At 37.9% G+C, this 21,358-nt stretch overlaps 2 protein-coding genes and 1 long non-coding RNA gene across 3 annotated transcripts; 2 read left to right on the forward strand and 1 right to left on the reverse strand.

Moving 5' to 3' along the window:
- Positions 1-732: 732 nt before the first annotated feature.
- LOC131326892 (uncharacterized) lies at positions 733-1,551 on the reverse strand. Its single transcript, XM_058359799.1, has one exon. The coding sequence runs from the start codon at positions 1,549-1,551 to the stop codon at positions 733-735; it is 819 nt and encodes a 272-aa protein (XP_058215782.1).
- Positions 1,552-11,976: 10,425 nt separating this feature from the next.
- LOC131326649 (uncharacterized) lies at positions 11,977-12,576 on the forward strand. Its single transcript, XR_009200069.1, has 2 exons — positions 11,977-12,376; positions 12,440-12,576. It is a non-coding gene; the product is annotated as an uncharacterized LOC131326649 (long non-coding RNA).
- A 5,612-nt stretch (positions 12,577-18,188) lies between these two features.
- On the forward strand, positions 18,189-20,127 carry LOC131326643 (GATA transcription factor 21-like). The gene is made up of 3 exons (XM_058359497.1): positions 18,189-18,542; positions 18,687-19,073; positions 19,352-20,127. The coding sequence occupies exons 1-3, from the start codon at positions 18,372-18,374 to the stop codon at positions 19,718-19,720; spliced, it is 927 nt and encodes a 308-aa protein (XP_058215480.1). The 5' UTR covers positions 18,189-18,371; the 3' UTR covers positions 19,721-20,127.
- The last annotated feature ends 1,231 nt before the right edge of the window (positions 20,128-21,358 follow it).

Genomic DNA, 21,358 nt, shown 5'->3' on the forward strand with positions numbered 1-21,358 from the left:
CAAACTGAAGATGGGATACCACAACCCCATTAATCCCTATTCTTGCTCCTTTAATGATGTTCCGATCCCTAGCTCTTTCCAATAAAATGTTGAGTCCTTCAGCCACAATATTAAAGAGGAAGGGGGATAACGGGTCGCCTTGTCTAATACCTCTCTGGATCTGAAATTCCTTCGAGGCCGATCCATTAATCAGCACGGACATAGTCACCGAGGATACACACTCCTTTATCCACCCACACCATTTATCTCCAAAACCCATTTTTGCAAGAAGGTCAAGCAGAAAACCCCAATTCACACAATCATAAGCCCTTTCAAAATCAATTTTAAGAAGCAAACCCCCATGAGAACTATATTTCCAGATGTGTATAACCTCATTTGCAATAAGAACTCCATCAAGAATTTATTTTCCCCCTATAAACGCTACTTGAGATTCTCCAATGACCGATGGCAAAAAAGCTTTAATTCTATTGGCTAGCACTTTGGAAAGCACCTTATACACCCATCCAATCATACTAATGGGTCTATATTCTTTAAACGACACAGGACAATCTACCTTAGAGATCAAAGCAACGAAAGTAGAGTTAATACCTTTTGCAAGCTTGCTATTGGAGTGAAAATCAGAGAAAAATTGCATGATCAAATCCTTCATAAAAACCTAGCCGAGCTTCATAAAGGAAAAATTAAAGCCATTCGGGCCCGGAGCCTTAAGATTGCTACAGTCCTTCTGAGCATCTAAACCTCCCTCACATCAAAAACTCTACCAAGTTGCAATGCAGAATATGGAGATAGCCTTCTAAGAAACCAACCCCACCCCCCCAACCTTGGTCTAACGATGCTGTCCTCTTTGAAATTGTTTTTGAAATGTACAACAACAGCATCTTTGATATCCTTTGGCTCTTCTAGTAATCTCCCACTAGCCTTAATTGAACCCACCAAATTTCTTCGAAACCTGTTGTTGGCTATAGCCTGAAAATATCTTGTATTTTTGTCCCCCAATTTCATCCAATTAATCCTTGATTTATGTCGCCATAATGATTCCGTTAATCGAGAGAGTCTCCAAAACTCGGATTTAGCTTTACACCGGGATGCTTTTTCCTCGATAGAGAGCTGCCTTACCTCAGCTAACAAATCTAAATGTTGAAGTTCAGTTTCCGTTACTAGCAGTGCCGAGTTTACATCCCCAAACTCCTCTTTGTTCCACACCTTGAGCTTATCTTTAATGGCCCTCAATTTTCTCAAAATTTGAAAGCCAGCCCATCCATTTACCACAGTATTTTCCCAAGTCTCCTCAGCATTAGCCATACACCTCGGGTTCGAAAGCCAGATATCCATGAACCTGAATGGTCTAGGACCCCAATCTCTTTCATCATTAGTAAGCACAATAAGGCAATGATCAGAAATTGGCCTATGAATCCCCCATTGGACCACCTTAAATTTCTCAAACACCTGCTGGGAAATTAAAAATCTGTCCAACCGACTATGAATCGCATGATCTTGGTAGTTTGTCCAAGTGAATCTCCTACCCATCATCGGAAGGTCGAGGAGTTCCATATCATTACAGAATTCTAAAAAATCCTTCATTCCCCTCTCCATTCTCTGGCATCCAATCCTTTCATTGATCGCTTTAATCTCATTAAAATCTCCCCCAACACACCAAGGATTTGAGAGACAGCTTTCAGGGCTAACAACTCCGCCCAAACTCCTCTCCTATCTACCACATCATTTGGAGCATAAATATTCACCACAGTGCAGGGAAATTCCGCATTGATTATACCTTGCAATAGAATAAAAGATCTATGGCATAAAATATTATTAGCTTTGAAAAACCCTTTCCACCAGATCGCTAATGATCCCCTTGATGCCCCCGAAGCACTAGAACATGCAAAATCAAAATCACCACAACCCCACAGACTTCGAACCAAAAAAATATCCATGACATCCAATTTTGTTTCCTGGATCAACACCATATCAGGCTTCCTCTTTTTTATCAGCTTAAACAAAAATCTTTTCTTGACCAAACTCCCCAAACCTCTAATATCTCAAGATATAATCTGCATAAATGCAATAACCCAACACAAACTCCACAACAAAATAGATAGATAAATCTACCCTCCAGGAGCTCTCTCATGCTCATGAGAGTGTTCCTGAGACTCAATTTCAATCATATTGAGTAGAATCAAATCATCATTAGGGTGAAAAGAGATACCCAACTCACCTCCAATGGCCATGGTTGCAAGTACCTCTCTAGCAATATCAGAATTGGACTGAAACACCTCCTCCAGGACGGGTAAAGAATTGTTTACCAATAGATTGGGTTGACAAGCAGCTGCTTCACTGATGGTTGCCAAATTGGAAAGCTGTCTTCTTCTCCTTCTTCTACACCCAGCATCTTTAAGGTCCACCACCAAATTGATACTTGGAATCTGAGAACACCTCACAATATCCGCTGGAATTTCTGGGTTTGCATCTCTCTCAACACTCCCAGCTAGGCTTTCCGTCCCCCTCTGAGGAAAAGTCTGCTCTCCCACACTATCCCCCAAGGCATTACCCTGATTAATAGGAGCCGACTCACATTTTTAAATGTCTTACTTTTCTGCATTTTTAAATGTTTGGTTAACAGGAAGTTGTGGGATATATCCACGTCTCTGAGTTTCTCATTAGGATTAGTTTTTCTTCACAACTCATCCTACGAAAAACACAAGATTTGGTAGGAATTTTATTTTTGTATTAGTTTCGAGTGCAATTAAACCATTGCTTTCTAATTTTTTTTCCCACAAATTTCTTCTATCAAATAAACAGACGTGGAAGATTACTTTTTCCTTTTGCTTTTACTTCATTTCACTAAAATTTTCTCGAAAATAATTTTCCTGCATCAATTTCTTGACAAGCAAAAACAGAGCCTATACGTAATTGATCAACTTCCAACCCGACTTGATAGCCTGTTTCAAAAAACCTGCCCATTTCGTTTTATAGCGGATCGTATTTATCCTTATTTAAGTTTTTTTTAGACTGAAAATAAAGTGGTGTCATAGTTTAATATTGTTTAGCTTTTTTAATCTTTACGTTTTAAGAAGTACTATGAAACCTTTTGGTATCATCTCCAAATAATCATGGTCCCCTTTCTCATTAGGTCCAGAAATAAGCTTCATTTGAATAGCTTTAAAGGGGGGTGGGGGACCACATGATCCGTATCGGAAAAAACTCACTTCATCTCTATTTGTTTGCTCAACTATTTTTAAGAGGATCGATAATTGGCCCAATTAAAATTTAAGTGTGGATCAAAATTAACGACATCCACTAGACGAGGAGGGCAGGGGCGGAGGCACATGAGTACAAGGGAGAGCGGCCCAAATTTGACCCCAAATTTTCATAGGAATAGGTATAATTTAGCTATTTTAACCCTACAAAAAATCTCTAAATTGCCCCAACTTATTTTAAGTGCATAGAAATCCCAAGCGTTCTCTTCTTTTCGAGAGTTGATAGTACTCGAAATGAAACTATCACATATTATTTTCAAATATAACAAGTCTTTTGGGGCCAATTATGAGGCAAAAATGAATTATTAGTGCATATCGATCTTATAATTAACCTTTTAATTTTGTTATTTTTGGACTTGTGCATAGAAAAAATATATTTGCATATGAATCTAATTTGACCCCACTAACCAAAATTCCTAGCTCCTCCCTTGGAGGAGGGGGTGACATTTTATATCGGGCGAACCAGCAAAGCCAATGGACTGATCTTCTAAATTATCTATAGGTAACGAACTCGAGGAAAAAGGTAACGGTTCTTAAACTATGGAAAGCTAAACTTCAAACAAGATTATCCTAGAAAACCAAAGAGGAAAAAGGCCAACACAGAACTATCCTTACTAATTTGATCATGATTAGATTCCCCAGATGCAGCCCATCAAAATTGGACCCAGAAAAAATGAGAAGAAAGAGAGACGCCCATCACCATTGGACCCAAAAAAAAACAGAAGGAAAAATGACGGCCAAGCCCTTCAAGATTTCTTTCGGGCTGCACAAGCCCAAGAGCTCCTAGGCACTTCTAGCCCTCTAGAATTGGTATTTGGGCCTTATTAAGCAGGGGTGATAAACAAGTTGGAATGAGTTGAGCAGTTGCTTGTACAAATTTGACTTAAAAACGTAACAAGTTTCAAAATTTTAGTGAGCTTTAATCAAAGCCAAACTCGAGTAGCATGAGTTTTCTATACATCACAACTCTAGGGCCGGCTCTAACTTGTTAGAGGCCAAAGCAAAATGTAAATATAGATGTATGTAAATATGGGGCCCTTCCTTTTCCTTACAATTTTTTTAAAGCTTAACCTACACTAAAAACGAAGGTTCAAATACAAAATTCAAAACTTGCTTTTTTAGTATACAAAACAAGTGAAATGCATTTTTGGTTAACCGTCTCTCTTGGTTGATAACCGGTTGGACTCAATTAAAATTATTGTGTCTAATTCATTGCTACCAAAATTTGGGCTCCCTTTTCTGAGCCTGGGATTGGGGCCTGAAACGGGTGCTTCCTCAGCCTCCCCCGAGCCGGTTCTGTATAAGTCAAACGAGTTGATTAATAACTTGTTCGAGTTTGATTTTAAAACTTAATGAGCTTCGAAAATATGGTCAAACCTAATTTTGATTTTGTAACAAATCAAACTTAAACAAACTTTTAACCAGTAAACACGAGCTCAAACTCGAAAAGCTTGGAAGACAAATTTACAATGCATGGGTACTAGCACCCAGTTAAAAACTAAAAATTAATAATGTATGCAAAGTCAATAATTTCAAAGGCAAAAGTGTAATTTCCTTTCCTGATCAGCAAAATTAAGTACTCTGTAATTTCCTCACTATGTATTATAAACCTAATCGAGAACTATCAAACATTCATATTGCAGATTCATGTAGTGGCGGGTTGATGCATCAGACAAACTCCCAATAAATGGTATCAGAGCAGATGATTGACGATCTATGGGAAAACTCTCAACGCAACCCATTGAAGGGGCTGGCACAAAGAACACTCGTGGAACGGTATAAAATCCAAGGTGACTCCCGATGAAGCAAATTGGCTCGATGTTGGAGTGCTGTAATGGATGACTCATTATCAATGGAGTTAACTCGTCGGAGAGCATGGTGCTGGTAAATGAGCACGTTGGCTCTCAATGGAGTTCTCGTCGGGGAGCATGGTGCTGGTAACTAGGCACGTTGGCTCTCAATTGAGATGATTCTGAATCGATTGAGTGTGTGCAGAATAAGCCCAGTTCGGAAGATAGGGTTGAGAGTTAGATCAGAATCAAGGGAGAGTTTGGATGCAGAGAAGGATTAAGGCCCAATGTACGGTTCACACATGAGGGGGAGATTTGTTAGAACATGTGTGAACGTTGAGTCCCACATCGGATAAATAGAAAAAAAGTTGGATCTTAATATACAATTAGATGACTCGCCACTTACAAGGCTTAGTTTTTTAAGTGGATATGAGTCATTCAATGTATATTGACCCAAATGATATGGTGGACTCTTTGTCGTTACTCTCATACAAATTAGGCATTAAGCACGCAGTGACGGGTTGATGCATGACAGGTCGATACATCAGACAAACTCCCAACACATGCAACGTAAGTACGTAATCTTGCCAAGTCATTTTCTGCTTATCCTCTTTATACCAATTTATTTATGACGCACACTTGAGAAAATATCGATTTTTTTAATGTCCTCATTTTTTGGATTGAGAGTGCCACAACAATAAGCATGGATCTTTCATTTTCGGATGTACATCATTCCATTATCCGTCGAGACCAAATTCTCTCAATTTTTCGAGGCAAGATCTTCCCTGCCGAAAATCTCCGTGCCTCTATATCGGGGGGTTTTCAGCCATCGAATTTAAAACATAAAAAAAAGTCACACAATTCAACGGCTGAAAAACCCTCTACACAGAGACACAAAGATTTTCAGTACGGAGAAAATCGGTCCCCCAATTTTCCTGGCCAAGGCTAGTTTTCGTTATGATTATCTTTGATATACTGACGTGTTTAATTGTTTTTTGTGATGCACACATTGTGATTTTTTTTTTTCCGTAATGCTTTGGATGAGAATACCACAAACGATATACATGAAAATGTCTATGAAAAAAAATGAACGGTCTAGATTTATGGACAGTTTTAGGTACTAGATTTCCTGAACCATACTACTCCTCAAAGAAATTATGGAAATGTCTTACTTTTCTGCATTTTTAAATGTTTGGTTAACAGGAAGTTGTGGGATATATCCACGTAGTTTCTCATTAGGATTAGTTTTTCTTCACAACTCATCCTACGAAAAACATAAGATTTGGTAAGAATTTTATTTTTGTACGAGTATTAGTTTCGAGTGCAATTAAACCATTGCTTTCTTCTTCTTTTTTCCCACAAATTTCTTCTATCAAATAAACAGACGTGGAAGATTACTTTTTCCTTTTGCTATTACTTCATTTCACTAAAATTTTCTCGAAAATAATTTTCCTGCATCAATTTCTTGACAAGCGAAAACAGAGCCTAAACGTAATTGATCAACTTCCAACCCGACTTGATAGCCTGTTTCAAAAAACCTGCCCATTTCGTTTTATAGCGGATCGTATTTATCCTTATTTAAGTTTTTTTTAGACTGAAAAAAAAGTGGTGTCATAGTTTAATATTGTTTAGCTTTTTTTATCTTTACGTTTTAAGAAGTACTATGAAACCTTTTGGTATCATCTCCGAATAATCATGGTCCCCTTTCTCATTAGGTCCAGAAATAAGCTTCATTTGAATAGCTTTAAAGGGGGGTGGGGGACCACATGATCCGTATGGGAAAAAACTCACTTCATCCCTATTTGTTTGCTCAATTATCTTTAAGAGGATCGATAATTGGCCCAATTAAAATTTAAGTGTGGATCAAAATTAACGACATCCACTAGACCAGGAGGGCAGGGGCAGAGGCACATGGGTACAAGGGAGGGTGGCCGACCCCATTGGCTGCCAAATTTCCCTTGCGATAGGTATAATTTTTACTAATTTGACCCCAAATTTTCATAGGAATAGGTATAATTTAGCTATTTTGACCCCACAAAAAATCTCTAAATTGCCCCAACTTGTTTTAAGTGCATAGAAATCCCAAGCGTTCTCTTCTTTTCGAGAGTTGATAGTACTCGAAATGAAACTATCACGTATTATTTTCAAATATAACAAGTCTTTTGGGGCCAATTATGAGGCAAAAATGAATTATTAGTGCACATCGATCTTATAATTAACCTTTTAATTTTGTTATTTTTGGACTTGTGCATAGAAAAAATATATTGCATATGAATCTAATTTGACCCCACTAACCAAAATTCCTGACTCCTCCCTTGGAGGAGGGGGTGACATTTTATATCGGGCGAACCAGCAAAGCCTATGGACTGATCTTCTAAATTATCTATAGGTAACGAACTCGAGGAAAAAGGTAACGGTTCTTAAACTATGGAAAGCTAAACTTCAAACAAGATTATCCTAGAAAACCAAAGAGGAAAAAGGCCAACACAGAACTATCCTTTCTAATTGATCATGATTAGATTCCCCAAATGCAGCCCATCAAAATTGGACCCAGAAAAAATGAGAAGAAAGAGAGAGGCCCATCACCATTGGACCCAAAAAAAAAGAAGGGAAAAATGACGGCCAAGCCCTGCTCGTCGAGATTTCTTTCGGACTGACAAGCCCAAGAGCTCAGGCCTTTTAAAAGCATTGTTCTAGGCACTTCTAGCCCTCTAGAATTGGTATTTGGGCCTTATTAAGTAGGGGTGATAAACAAGTTGAATGAGTTGAGCGGTTGCTTGCACAAATTTGGCTTAAAAACGTAACGAGTTTCAAAATTTTAGTGAGCTTTAATCAAAGTGAAACTCGAGTAGCATGAGTTTTCTACACATCATAACTCTAGGGCCGGCTCTAACTTGTTAGAGGCCAAAGCAAAATGTAAATGTAGATGTATGTAAATATGAGGCCCTTCCTTTTCCTTACAATTTTTTTAAAGCTTAACCAACACTAAAAACGAAGGTTCAAATACAAAATTCAAAACTTGTTTTTTTAGTATACAAAACAAGTGAAATGCATTTTTGGTTAACCGTCTCTCTTGGTTGATAATCGGTTGGACTCAATTAAAATTATTGTGTCTAATTCATTGCTGCCAAAATTTGGGCTCCCTTTTCTGAGCCTGGGATTGGGGCCTGAAACGGGTGCTTCCTCGGCCTCCCCCGAGCCGGTTCTGTATAAATCAAACGAGTTGATTAATAACTTGTTCGAGTTTGATTTTAAAACTTAATGAGCTTCGAAAATATGGTCAAACCTAATTTTGATTTTGTAACAAATCAAACTTAAACAAACTTTTAACCGGTAAACACGAGCTCAAACTCGAAAAGCTTGGAAGACAAATTTACAATGCATGGGTACTAGCGCCCAGTTAAAAACTGAAAATTAATAATGTACGCAAAGTCAATAATTTCAAAGGCCAAAGTGTAATTTCCTTTCTTGATCAGCAAAAGTACTCTGTAATTTCCTCACTGTGGATTATAAACATAATCGATAACTATCAAACATTTATATTGCAGATTCATGTTGAAAGATATAGGCGATTAAAAACTAACACGAACAGCACAAAAGAACAAACAAAATGGAATGGTGGGAGTATAGCATTATTGTGTAGACTAGATAGCATTATTAACACTCATGCATCGTATAAAAGCCAAAATCAGTCCGTTTAATTGCTTAATGGGAACAAGTGGCAGCAGTCATTTTATGGTGCTTTTTACGGGGTTGGTTGGTTTGCACCCCATACAATTGACCAAGGTTTGGTTCTTGGAATTAGGCTGCCAAAAAGTAATTTCTTGTGAATTTTGTAGCCGCGGCGTGAATGACAAATTTTTGAACGCACCAGGGAGGGAATTAATTTAAGTGCTCGTTATCTGGCTCATACACCCTTGACCGTGGACAAAAAGGAAAAATACTGTTATGATGCTTTAAACTACCATACCAACTACTAAGTCATGCAAAGGCAGCTCCTTATCTGTTTGTGTTCATATTTAGTAGTATAAGTTTGGCACCTCCTCTTCATTGCCATATTGGCAACCATATCCTATGTGTTCATATTGATGAGTTTGACACCTCATTTTGCGTCTAATGGTGATATACTAATATTAGTTTCTTTCTTCTTCTTTTTTGGGTTCGACGGTCAAGTTTATTCGAGTCAGCTTACGGGCATCTCGATTAATCTCTTTTCTGGTCCGGTCAAAGACAGGCTATCCATGCCGGAACTAAAGAATTTGCAAGAAATTAATTATTTTCTGACGAACTGGATAAAGCAGCTAAAAAAAAAATTGGAATAGAATTGTGTGGATCTCTTAACTCATGCCACCTTAGTTGAGTTCTTGGCCCATATGTGAATTGGTCGTGGAGGCCCAGTTTGGCGCTATATTCTGGCCTCGGCTGAAACAGGATTACAACGATATGGGATTATTACCTGGTTAATTTGCCCAGATGCAGCCCATCAAATTGGACCCATTCTTTCTTCTTCTTCTTTTTTTTTGGAAATTTTTAGGCCGGCTCCGCTTTCTAGGTTCGGACTTCAAATAGTTCTGACAATAATAATTCTTCTTTATTTTAGTCATTTCTTTGACTTTTCATGCATTTTTACTATTTTGCCCATTCTTTTTAACTTTTTGTCTACGTGTCCATTTTTAGTAAAATTTATATTTTTAGAATTAATTTCTGACCCATATTATTTCAGACAAAAATATCCTTGGCCTTGAGAACTGGACTGCCAGTTCTCATAGTTAGTTCTATGAGAATTGTGTGAAATGACTATGTGAGCTAGAAAATACACATTTCAAATAACCTCACCACACACTAAAATACATAGTTCTTACTCAAAATACATAGTTCTCATAGAAAAATACGCAGTTCTCATACATAATCATCATGGACAATAATAGTTCTCATAGAAAAAATAACGTTCTCATAGATAGTTTTCATGTGAAATGGCTATGTGAACTGAAAAATACACAGTTCTAATAGCCCACCACACGCTAAAATACACAGTTTTCATAGACAATCATCATAAATAATAACAGTTCTCATAAAAAAAATACAATTTTCATAAAAAAAATATTTCTCATAGAAAATATACAGTTCTCAGATAAAATACACAGTTCTCATAGAGAGTTCTCATAGAAAATACACAGTTCTCATAAACAGTTCTCATAGACAATCATCATGGACAATAATAGTTCTCATAGAAAAAAACACAGTTCTCATAAAAAAAAACACACTTCTCATAGACGGTTCTCATAGAAAATATACAGTTCTTATATAAAATAACAGTTTTCATAGAAAGTTCTCATAGACAATACACAATTTTCATAGAAAATACACAGTTCTCATAGACAGTTCCTATATAAAAATATACAATTCTCATAGACAATCATCATGGACAATAACAGTTCTCATAGAAAAAAACACAATTTTCATTAAAAAAAAATACAGTTTTCATAGACAGTTGTCATGTAAAATGTCTATATGAACTGAAAAATACACTGTTTAAATAGTCTTACTACACATTAAAATACACAATTCTTATCGACAGTTTCCATATAAAAATACACAATTTTCATAGATAATCATCATGGACAATAACAGTTGCCATAGAAAAAACACAATTTTTATTAAAAAAAACACAGTTTTCATAGACAGTTGTCATGTAAAATGGCTATGTGAATTGAAAAATACATTGTTTAAATAGTCTCACCACACATTAAAATACACAGTTCTCATAGAAAAATACACAATTCTCATAAACAATCATCACGGGCAATAACAGTTCTTATAGAAAAAACACAGTTCTCATAGATAGTTCTCATAGATAATACACAGTCTCATAGAAAAATACACAGTTCTCATAGACAATTCTCATGAACAATACACAATTCTCATAGAAAATATCACCTTACGTCGATTTAAATGGGGGTTTTTAGAGATAGGCCCCGTTTTTAGGTTTGGTATTCAAGTAATCCTGAACAATTATTTATATTTTTTATTCCAACCATGTCCCAGTCTTCCTCACGCGCATCAACGCACTGAGCTAGAGAGCATCTAGTATAGAAAAATTATCCAATGCTACATGAGCATTGGTGCACCATTAAAACATTATTTAAATTTCTAAAAGTCATATCTTTTGTTGTAAATATTCATTTTTTTTTAAAATTAAATTTTTGGAACCTACTCAACGATATCTACTGAACAAGACCCATATTGAATATAAAATTATGTAAGATTAAACAAACGCTCTTTATTATGCCAACTCTCTATGAGAACTGCTGTGTCTATGAGAACTGTCTCTATAAGACTGGCTATAAGAACTGTGTCTATGAGAATTATCTATGAGAATTGGGCCTAATTCTTCCAGTTCTCATAAAAAATACACAGTTCACATAATTTCACCACACACTAAAATACACAATTCTCATAAAAAATACACAATTCTCATAGACGGTTCTCATTGAAAAATACACAATTCTTATAGACAGTTCTCATGGGCAATATACAATTCTCATGAAAAATACACAGTTCTCATAAACAGTTTTCACGGACAATACATAATTTTCATAAAAAATACACAATTCTCATAGAAAATACACAATTCTCATAGAAAATATACATTTCTCATGAAAAATACATACACGAACAAAAATAAAAAAAATATTATAAAACAAAGTAATTAAATTGGAGAGGAGAGTAGAAAAACATAATTGAACTTAATATGTCCTACCATGTCACCTGTGTGTCCGCCTAGAAAAAACATAATGGAAAACTTGAACAAATATTCAATTTCAGACTGGAATATTTGGTGACAATTCCTCCGCCACCACCTTTTTCGAGTGCCAACGCCGATTCGACCACGGCGCCGCAACTAGCTCCTACGGCAGTACCGTCTTCCGATCTCAGGCATCCTCCACCGTCGCCGCGTCACTGCCTCTGTCTTCATTCGCAGCAGAAGAATTAATGCTCCTAATGTCGGTGCCAGTGTCTTCGGGCACCGGAGGAGAGGCAGGGCCGTGGATGCTGATCATAAGGTGCTCCGCCGTGGCAGATTCCAGTAGAGTTACAAAGAGGGCGTCCATGGCCGTCGGGTATGCAACGGAGAATGAGAATATGGTGGAAAATTAAGTTTCGCTTACGGATTGCGTAGCCTCCCATCTCGCCGACCGATGCGGTGACACCGATTCGATGTGGCAACAGATGATCATCGTCGCCCGGCTTGCACTTGTTGGATCCGACTCTACTTGCTGCCGGTGAAGACGGACTCATCGGAGAAGTTGACGGCGATGCTAATCTGGCGTTGGGTGTTGGCAGTGGGGTCTCGGTCGTGGATGGCGAGAGATGAGATGTCGGAGCATTTAGAGAGAGTGAGGGCTTCGACTTGGCTTAGGGATATAAATGTCATTATGCAGCATAACCAAGCCTATATAGGTTTGGAAAAATATTTTAGGGTGGGGATGAAAACGAACCTAAAAAGCAGGGATAGCCTCTAATTTTCTTTTTCTTTTTTTTTTGCGGGGGGTGGGGAACAGAAAGAGGCCCATCACCATTGGACCCAAAAAACAATTAATGGAAAGCCCTGTTCGTCGAGATTTCTTTCGGGCTGCACAAGCCCAAGAGCTCACACCTCGAAAAAGCATTGTTCTTCTAACCCTCTACACTTGGTAGTTGGGCCTTTTTTAAGAAGCTGTAGAGTGTAGACCGAGGGGTGATATATAAGCCGAAGGAGTTGAGCGGTTGCTTGCACAAGTTTGGCTTAAAAGCATAACAAGTTTCAAAATTTAAGTGAGCTTTAATCAAAGTCAAACTCAAGTAGCATGAGTTTTCTATACATTATAATCAGCCAAGGGCCTGTTCTAACTTGTTGGGGGCCGAAGCGAAATGTAAGTAGGGGCCCTTCCTTTTCCTTACAAATATTTGTGTTCCGCCAAGCCTGATTACAAAATAAGTATTATTTGTTTACAATTTTTAAACTTACAAATGATGGATTTACTAAAATAATTTTTTGTGCAATATGGATCTTGTTTGATAAATCTCGATAAAAAATTTTGAACGGTGCAAAAAAAAAAATCAAAAAATTGTTTTCATACATACATTATTTTTTAGTTTAAAAATTGCAAATATATACTTTTTGTAAGAAGACTAGCGGAATGCAAAGGAAGGTTCAAATACAAAATTCAAAACTTGTTTATCTCAACAAGTGAAATGCATTTTGGTTAACCGTCTCTCTTGGTTGATAACCGTTAAACAACAAAAGAAGCTTCTGTTGCTCTAAAAAAATCTTTAACCAATAATCAAATGTGCTCTTACTCCCCACCGAGCCGACTCCGCATATGTCAAATGAGCCCGAGTAATAACTTGTTCGAGCTTGATTTGAACGGTTAATGAGTTTCAAAAATATGTTCAAACCTAAATTTGATTATGATACAAATCAAACTCGAACAAATTTTTAACGAGTAAACACGAGCTCGAACTCAAAAAGCTTGGTTTCTTTTATCATCCCTTCCAGCTAATTCGAAGACAACTTTACAATTAATGCACGGGTAGCGGCCAGTTTTAAAAATTAATTAAAATGAATAATAGGCTTAAAGTCAATAATTTCAAAAGTCTAAAGTGTAATTCCCTTTCCCTGATCGGCAAAGTACTCTGTGGATTAGAATAGAACATGTTGGTCCCCTTCAGAACCAGCACTGCCCAAGGAACTGGCTGCCATGCACACCGTAACGTCCACAGAGAGAGAGAGAGAGAGAGAGAGAGAGAGAGGATGGGGGACCTTTTGACATTGAGCAAACTGTCAAGTAGCAAGCCAAAAGGCCATGGCCCCTAATTAAAGAATATTATCAAGCTCCAGGCCAGTTTGAAAACAACCTCAATTTGGACACAACCCTAGCTATATTCCAAACACCAAATAAATTGTTGATAGTGTTTATTCATAATGTCTCCGTCAGTATTGTCTCCAACCCCAACATGTACAGGGAGTGATTCACAAACAGCATACGTATCCCACCTCGAGATCAAGAAAATTCTTTTTGTTTTTAAGAAAATAATAATAATAATTTTCCTATCTGTTTTTCCCTACACTGCAGATATTATCAAGTTGAAATATGCCAGACAAGATAGTTCTTGATTAGCTTCTTTTTTTTTTTTCTTTCCCATGCAAATCTCTTCACTGATCATTCAATATCAGCAGTCGTGCGAGTTTCTATTTTCAATCACCTATGAGATCGTAATACAATGTCGTGCTGTATAAAACATCTCCAACCTTGATTTCAAATTTAGAGGTGGATTTTTTTTTTTTTTGAAGGCTTGCGGGTTAAATCGACTCTCCAAATTTAACATGTATATATAACTTCTCCCTCTCTAATCATAACTTCAAATTTCGTATTGTCATTTTTTTATGAAAAGTTTAATTCTCAAAAAGTCACTCTTTTTTCAATAAATAAAGATTTGACATTGCCTTCAAAAATAGCATGGGCAAAAAGGCATGTAGGGTTTGACTTTGAAAATAGCTTTGGATTAGAGAGCTTCAAAAACAACAACTAATTTGCCACGTGAGATTTGAAGGCTCCCATTGGAGATGCTCTAAAAATGTTACAAACATGCACTATTGCGTTATTAAGGGACTTTGGGTTGGCACCGTGCAGTGGTGTGCACAGAACAGTGCTGCGCACCTCCAAGCCGTCAGATTGTGCATCTGACGGCTCAGATCTCATCTCGGTAACCAACGATCGAGAGTCATTCATTGCCGAGATGAGATCCGAGACGTCAAATACACGATTCGACAGCTCGGAGATGTGTAGCACGGTGCTGCGCTCATCACTGCACAACACCATCTCCAATTCGTTATTAAGGCCTAGAGCCTCTAATCGGAATAGGCCTCACCTGATACTCTATGTACGTAGCCAATGGCCATGCACATACTTATGTCCATCTAGAAGAGTTTAATTTCTCAAATTTTCTTAATTATGTAAAAATTCTACATTGTGAAAATAGTCTCACAGAACTTGCAAAGTTCAATGTCCTGAAACGGTTCGTGCAAAACTGGAGAAAAAAGAGAACACATTAATTAGTTTACTGAATTATGTCAAAATACTTTGATCAATACGCAGTGCTTATAGATTATAATTATTAATACCCTTAACAGTACGTCCTTGGGCCGCCCCTAGGGTTGCAAATGAACCAAGCAGTTCGCGAGCTCCGCTCGGCTCGTTAACTCTCGTCTCGTCTCAGCTCGGATCATTTAGTACATGAGCCGAACTCGAGTTTTTGGCTCATTTACTGGAATTCGGCTCGTTCGACAAAAAGCTCGATTTGTTTAGAGATACTCAGCTCGATTAAATAGACTCATTTAGTAAATAACTAAATTCAGCTCGTTAAGATTCGAGCCAAATTCCAGCTCGATAAAACTCAGCTCGACTCGTTTGCATTCCTTGTTATAGTATGTATGTATGTGTGTATATATATACACACAGCATATGCCTGGTTTAAAAAATACTAGCAATAACTGCAGATTCTAGGGCTAACATCAGAGACAGAGAAAACATGCAGTACTATTTGCACCAGGATCAATCACTTTCCGTTTTACTCCTACACTACTTTTTGTGTACGAAAAGCTCCTTTCATGCATGTTTAGATTCCCAAGGGTCAAATTTTCAGTCTTGTACAACCTTTTCGTGGGGTACTGGCTTTTTCACCCACTTGAAGACGTGGTTACTAAATTTAGGTCGCATGCTACTTCAACTTCAAGCAAATTACTAACTTTTTTCCCCCTTGTTTTCTTGCTTTTGAATCCCCAAATTAAAGCATTCTTTTTGTTTATCTTTATCTGTTTTTACCATACTTTTTTCTGAGAAAAGATGAGCTGGATTGAACCAGTGTAGTGACCTCCTGATTACTGTAATTAGAGAACTCACCTGACTTAGAAATGCTTAAATCATAGCTGACCCAACCAGGAGGAAGTGTTGATCCGTCACCAAGCCCCCACTGAAATGCAAGTTAAATTGGAGCCTTATCTCCCGACTACCTGGTCTCTAAGTATCGAACACAACACCGACGGAGGAGGAGCAACGTACCTTTTTTCTTTTCTCTTTTCTTGCTTTTGAATCCCAAAAGCATTCTTCCTCTTGTCTGTTTTTACCATACTTCAAAATAAAATAAGGCTGCTAATTAATGGGCATCCCCTGAAATTATGTAATGTAATGGAAAGTATAAAACAATAATAATTTTATTACTCCTCTATTTGTTAATGTCATTTCTTTTTTTGTTATGATGTTAGTTTTTTTTCACTTTCTAAATGCAATGGTGTTTTAGTAAATTCATCCTAATAAAAACAAAAAAGGAAGTGACATTAACAAATAGAGGAGTGGCAAAATCAGTTGCCTAACAAATAAAATGAAATAAATAAGCAAGTGGATAAAAAATCTTAAGGAAAAGGAGAAGATAGTTCTGATGCCAGAGAGGGTATGGGGAAGGGTGTTGGGTGGCTGTATCTTTGCCTTGCCTGCACAAGCATTCATTGCCTTTTGGCAAAGACTATAAGGTGGTGAGAAAATGATCCCATGCTTCTCATCAACGATTCTGAGTACTGTGTAGACATCCATACAGATATACAGAATTTTGGTAACAATTGTACAGTCCAAATGCCATTGATTGTGGAGAAACGTTTACACATGCAGTGCCTCTCAAGAGGATCATGGAGCGATGTTGATGTATTCATCTTGGTAATTTATTTTCACCGGAGCCGGCTCTGGGCTGAGCTCAAGAGACCCCGCCGCCTTACTGCCCTAGAAAAATGTGTATAGAGTAGGACCTAACTACATGTAGTAGCCAACATATGCCCGAAAGAAATTCTAGCTCCTCTTGGAAGGTGGCCTTATCATAAATCTACGTGATTTGAGGGAAAAACTAAACAAGTGAAAGGGCAATATCGGAAAGGGAAAAACTAAACAAGTGAAAGGGCAATATCATAAATAGGGACGGAATCAGGATTTTGTGAAAGCGGAGGTTGAACTATGAACAACAAGATTTTAAAATTTCAAGGTTCGAGAATCTATTAGTTTGTTTAGTTTGGGTTTCGAGGGAGGTTTTTGGGATAATGGGGGGAGAGAGAAAAAAAATGAGGGTAATAATTGAATCAAAACTTTTTAGAGACTGTGCGCAGAGAGAATGATTGGGTTTTGAAATCCAAACGAACAAAGTTTAAATTATTTGCATATTTCTGAATAACCCTCAATACAAAACACAATATCCAAGTGCTCTTAACAAATAAAAAACAACCAATATTAATATTAAAATTTAAAAAAAAAACAGAAACCACGCAGGGCCGTGGCCCCGATAAGACCACTCTTAGATCCGTCTCTCATCATAAATCTACGTGATTTGAGGGAAAAATAAAGAGTGTGAATATAAAGATAGAGCGTGTGAAAATCTCCACCCTTCATCAAAAGTATTGCTATTTATAACGAATTTCAGCTTTAAAAACCGACGAAAAATATCATTTTTTATTAGCGAAAGAAAATTTGTTATGGAAGCTCAATAAGGGCATATCGATAAGGGTACATTGATTAGGGTATACGATCGTGGCCGCTAGTTTTTTTATAGCGAATATTTTTTAATTTAATGAAGCTCAATAAGGCCACGAGATCTCCTGTCTGACCCCCTTTCAGACAAGGGCCTGTCCGACCCCCTCTCTGCCATTGATCTCGCAAATTAATGGTTGATATATGCCGAGCACTTTTTCCTCCAAAACGACATCGTTTTGAGAAAGAAGTGCTCAGCCTATCTAGTTGTTGATTTGCGAGATCAACAGTCGAGAAGGGTAGAACAGACACCTGTCCGGAAGGGGGTCGGACAAGGGATCCGAACCCCTCAATAAGGATACGTACATCGATAAGGGTGAACGATGGTGGCCGCTTGATGATCGATGTGTGGGGTACATCACAATGCTATATGTGGCTACCATTGTAGCATTTCTCCATCACTCTTATTCCCTTTCAAGTGGAGATTTATAGGTGTGAAGTATTTTTTTGCAGATAGGGTTTTTAATTTGGCTCAAAGGGCGTCTTGTGGTAGCATTCCACTCTTATCATTCCTAGTTTGTCTCTTTGTTTGAAGTCACGTGAATGTCTTTTAGGGTTTTTTCTAGCTAGCTCACTCACCCCTTTAAAAGAGTTTTAGCATTCTTGCCATTAGGCCCTTTGAGTCCCTCCTCCTTTCTCTTTTCACTTCTTATCCCTTGATCACAAAGATCTCTCTCTCTCTCTCTCTCTCTCTCTCTCTCTCTCTCTCTCTCTCCATGGTTCCAGCTTACCTGAATTCATCTACTTCTTCTCATGAAGTACAACCCTACACTGCAAAACCTGAATCTTCTTCTTGTTTCTCAAGTCATGCTTTTAGCTGCACAATTCAAGATCAAGGAGGATTCTATCTTCGTAAGGATTTACACCACCTAGAATATCAACAAGAGGTGCTAATCATGACTTGCATGAAGTGATCCAACTCATCTCTTCTTTTTAGTTGATCATATTTTTCCTTACTTTGTCTTTTTAATTTATTTATATCTATTTCCATTAATGTGATGCTCATTATTTGATCACTTTCTTGATCCCAGGCTAATAATTCGGCTACCGATGAAGGATCGCAGGATAATTCAGCACCCAATAGCGAAAATAACTGCGGCTTAAAGTTCTCCTTGTGGAAGAAAGAAGATGGAAATGAAAATCGATCTGGTTCGGCTAAGTGGACGTGTTCGAAGATGAAGGTGATGGGAAGGATGATGATCGCGAACTCCGATCACATGATCAGCTCGGAAGCACAAACTAATATTGCTCTAATGAAGTTTGAAGATCAAAAGCAAAAGTCATCTGATCATCCTATGCAAAATATTGATAATGGCAGCAACAGTTCTTCTAGCAACAGCAACAGCCCAATTAGGGTTTGCTCTGATTGTAACACCACTAAGACCCCTCTTTGGAGAAGTGGACCAAGAGGTCCTAAGGTAAATACATAGATAATATATGGTTTTTGTTGCCTTGCTCCTTGTTCCTGTTAGTCTTTTTATCTTCAAAGATTAATAAAAATAATAATTCGCCGTTCAAAAAAAAAAGGATAATATATGGTCATTGTTTTCAATATCCCCCTCATCTCTTACTTTTAGTAATATTTCATAAAAAAACACTATTGATCAGAATTATTTGAGGGTGGTATTTCAACATGAAGAATTTGATTTTGTATAATTCTCTATTTAACAATTTGGCATGAAATATGGTGGTGCAGTCACTTTGCAACGCGTGCGGAATTCGGCAAAGGAAGGCAAGAAAGGCTATGGCGGCGGCAGCAGCAGCAGCAACGACAACAACAGAAAAATCAAAGGACGCAGTTCTTGGAGCCGAGCGTTCTTCGGATCCACTGAAGATCAAGTTGCAACACAAAGCTAAGAGATCAAACAATGGTCATGTTTCACAATACAAGAAAAGATCCAAGCTTGCCGCCACGCCGAAATCTCATGGGAGAAAGAAGCTTTGCTTCGAGGACTTCTTGATCAGTTTGAGTAAGAATTTGGCAATTCAACAAGTTTTCCCACAAGATGAGAAGGAGGCTGCAATTCTGCTAATGGCTCTATCTTGTGGCCTCGTTCATGGTTGAGCACTTTTCTTCTGTTTATCTTTCTTGGGTTTTTTCTTTAGCAGTACTAGAGCATGTGTGTGTGAAAGTTGAGGCTTGAGAGTAGGAGAGAGAGAGAGAGAGTGATTGGAATCACGTGAGCAACCAATCACCGCTCAACATTTCACCGTCCGTCTAGGCAATAAATGGTCCGGATTCTAAAAAAACTCTTTCAGTTAAACTCTACCTTGAAAGAGTTTTTAAAAATCCGGCCCGTCCAAAACATTTTTAGACGGCAAGATTGAGAGCGGTGGGAAGAATAGTAAAAGGTGAGCGGTGGACGTAGACTTTCTGAATTTCATGATAGAGAGGAATAAATTTGTGTGGCCTAGGAGTGAGTTTAATTAGTTATGTGGAATGATAGTTGAGCAGGGTTTTTTTTTTTTTATTGATCAGCGAATAATTTGGGTGATTTAAGCATGTGTGATTTCGACCAACATGGTTGTAGCTAATTTAAATGTAGAGAGAGAATCAAATAAGCCGACAGTCCCGATGGGTTATTTGTGCGCACCTTTTAAATTCATTACAATGATTCATTCATCTTTTAAGCTCGTCAAGAAGATCAACCGTGTAGAAAATCATATCGACTGCAGTTCAGTTCGATAAAAACTATGACTTGCCACACTTGGTTAAAATTAATCATTCCTCAATATAAATCTTTTGAGGTCACATATTGTTGATATTCAATCACTATAAATTTTAACAAGATAATGTTCTTGATGAACTCAAATAAATGCGTAACTCGAGAAATCAAAATCGGTTCACAAAAGACTCAAGAACGATCCCAACGGCATGGTTAGTTCCTCAGTCACATAATCTTTTAAAATGTTCGGCGCTTCCGCTCTTAATTCTCGCTCTCATGAATTTAAGTAGATTAATACTATGTTTTTAAAAAATACTTTCACGCAAGCACTGCACTAGTTACGTAAAGGAAAGGAGCCGAATCCGTTCGAACATTGGGGAGCAAGCCGGCCAATGGCAATGGTGGAAGTGGAAAGCTGCCGAGAGGATCCACATTGGGAAACAAAAAAAAAAAAAAAAACCATTTTTTCCACATAGGGTTCTGGGAAGTGGCTAAGAGGAAAAATTTTGGGTGCCGAGCGAGTACCATGTGGCGGTACCCAGTTGCGATCACAACTGTCAAACACATTTTGGGCAGCCCAAATTTCTCCACCCTCTCCCCCCTCATCCGATCACTCCTCTTTCTAAAATCCGGACCGTTTAGAATCACCGATAGAATACCACGTGTGTGGTATCCGGCACCCAAAAGTTCTTCGGCAAAGAGGATCAGAAAAGTAGTTTTGCCGCAAAACATTATCCTGTTACTGGAAGTAGGCTGGCCATGTAGCTCAACTGGACCTGAAACCTTGTCCAGTGAAGGGAAGAGGCAGGCTCACATGTATTCAGTTTCTTGTGTTGTCCTCTTTCCAGTACTGTTCCAGGCCCACAGTACCGGTGATTGATTGTTACCCACCACAAAATGCAGACAGATGAAAGTGAAACTGAAATCATTTAGATTTAAGTGTGTCTAAAACCATTCGATACACATGGATCTCGCTTCTGTGTTTGGAATCGCGTGAATCGGACGATTCTCTTCTACATCTGAGACCACGTGAATCG

Source organism: Rhododendron vialii, chromosome 5a, assembly GCF_030253575.1.
Source record: "Rhododendron vialii isolate Sample 1 chromosome 5a, ASM3025357v1".
In the NCBI taxonomy this organism is placed as follows: Eukaryota; Viridiplantae; Streptophyta; class Magnoliopsida; order Ericales; family Ericaceae; genus Rhododendron; species Rhododendron vialii.

What these genes read in the sequence shown, in the direction of transcription:
- LOC131326643 (XM_058359497.1), top strand. Translation starts at nt 18,372, where the DNA reads ATGGTTCCAGCTTACCTGAATTCATCTACTTCTTCTCATGAAGTACAA. An exon ending in ACCTAGAATATCAACAAGAG is followed by an intron (nt 18,543 to 18,686) that starts GTGCTAATCATG and finishes TCTTGATCCCAG; the next exon opens with GCTAATAATTCGGCTACCGA. An exon ending in GTGGACCAAGAGGTCCTAAG is followed by an intron (nt 19,074 to 19,351) that starts GTAAATACATAG and finishes ATGGTGGTGCAG; the next exon opens with TCACTTTGCAACGCGTGCGG.
- LOC131326892 (XM_058359799.1), bottom strand. Translation starts at nt 1,551, where the DNA reads ATGGAACTCCTCGACCTTCCGATGATGGGTAGGAGATTCACTTGGACA.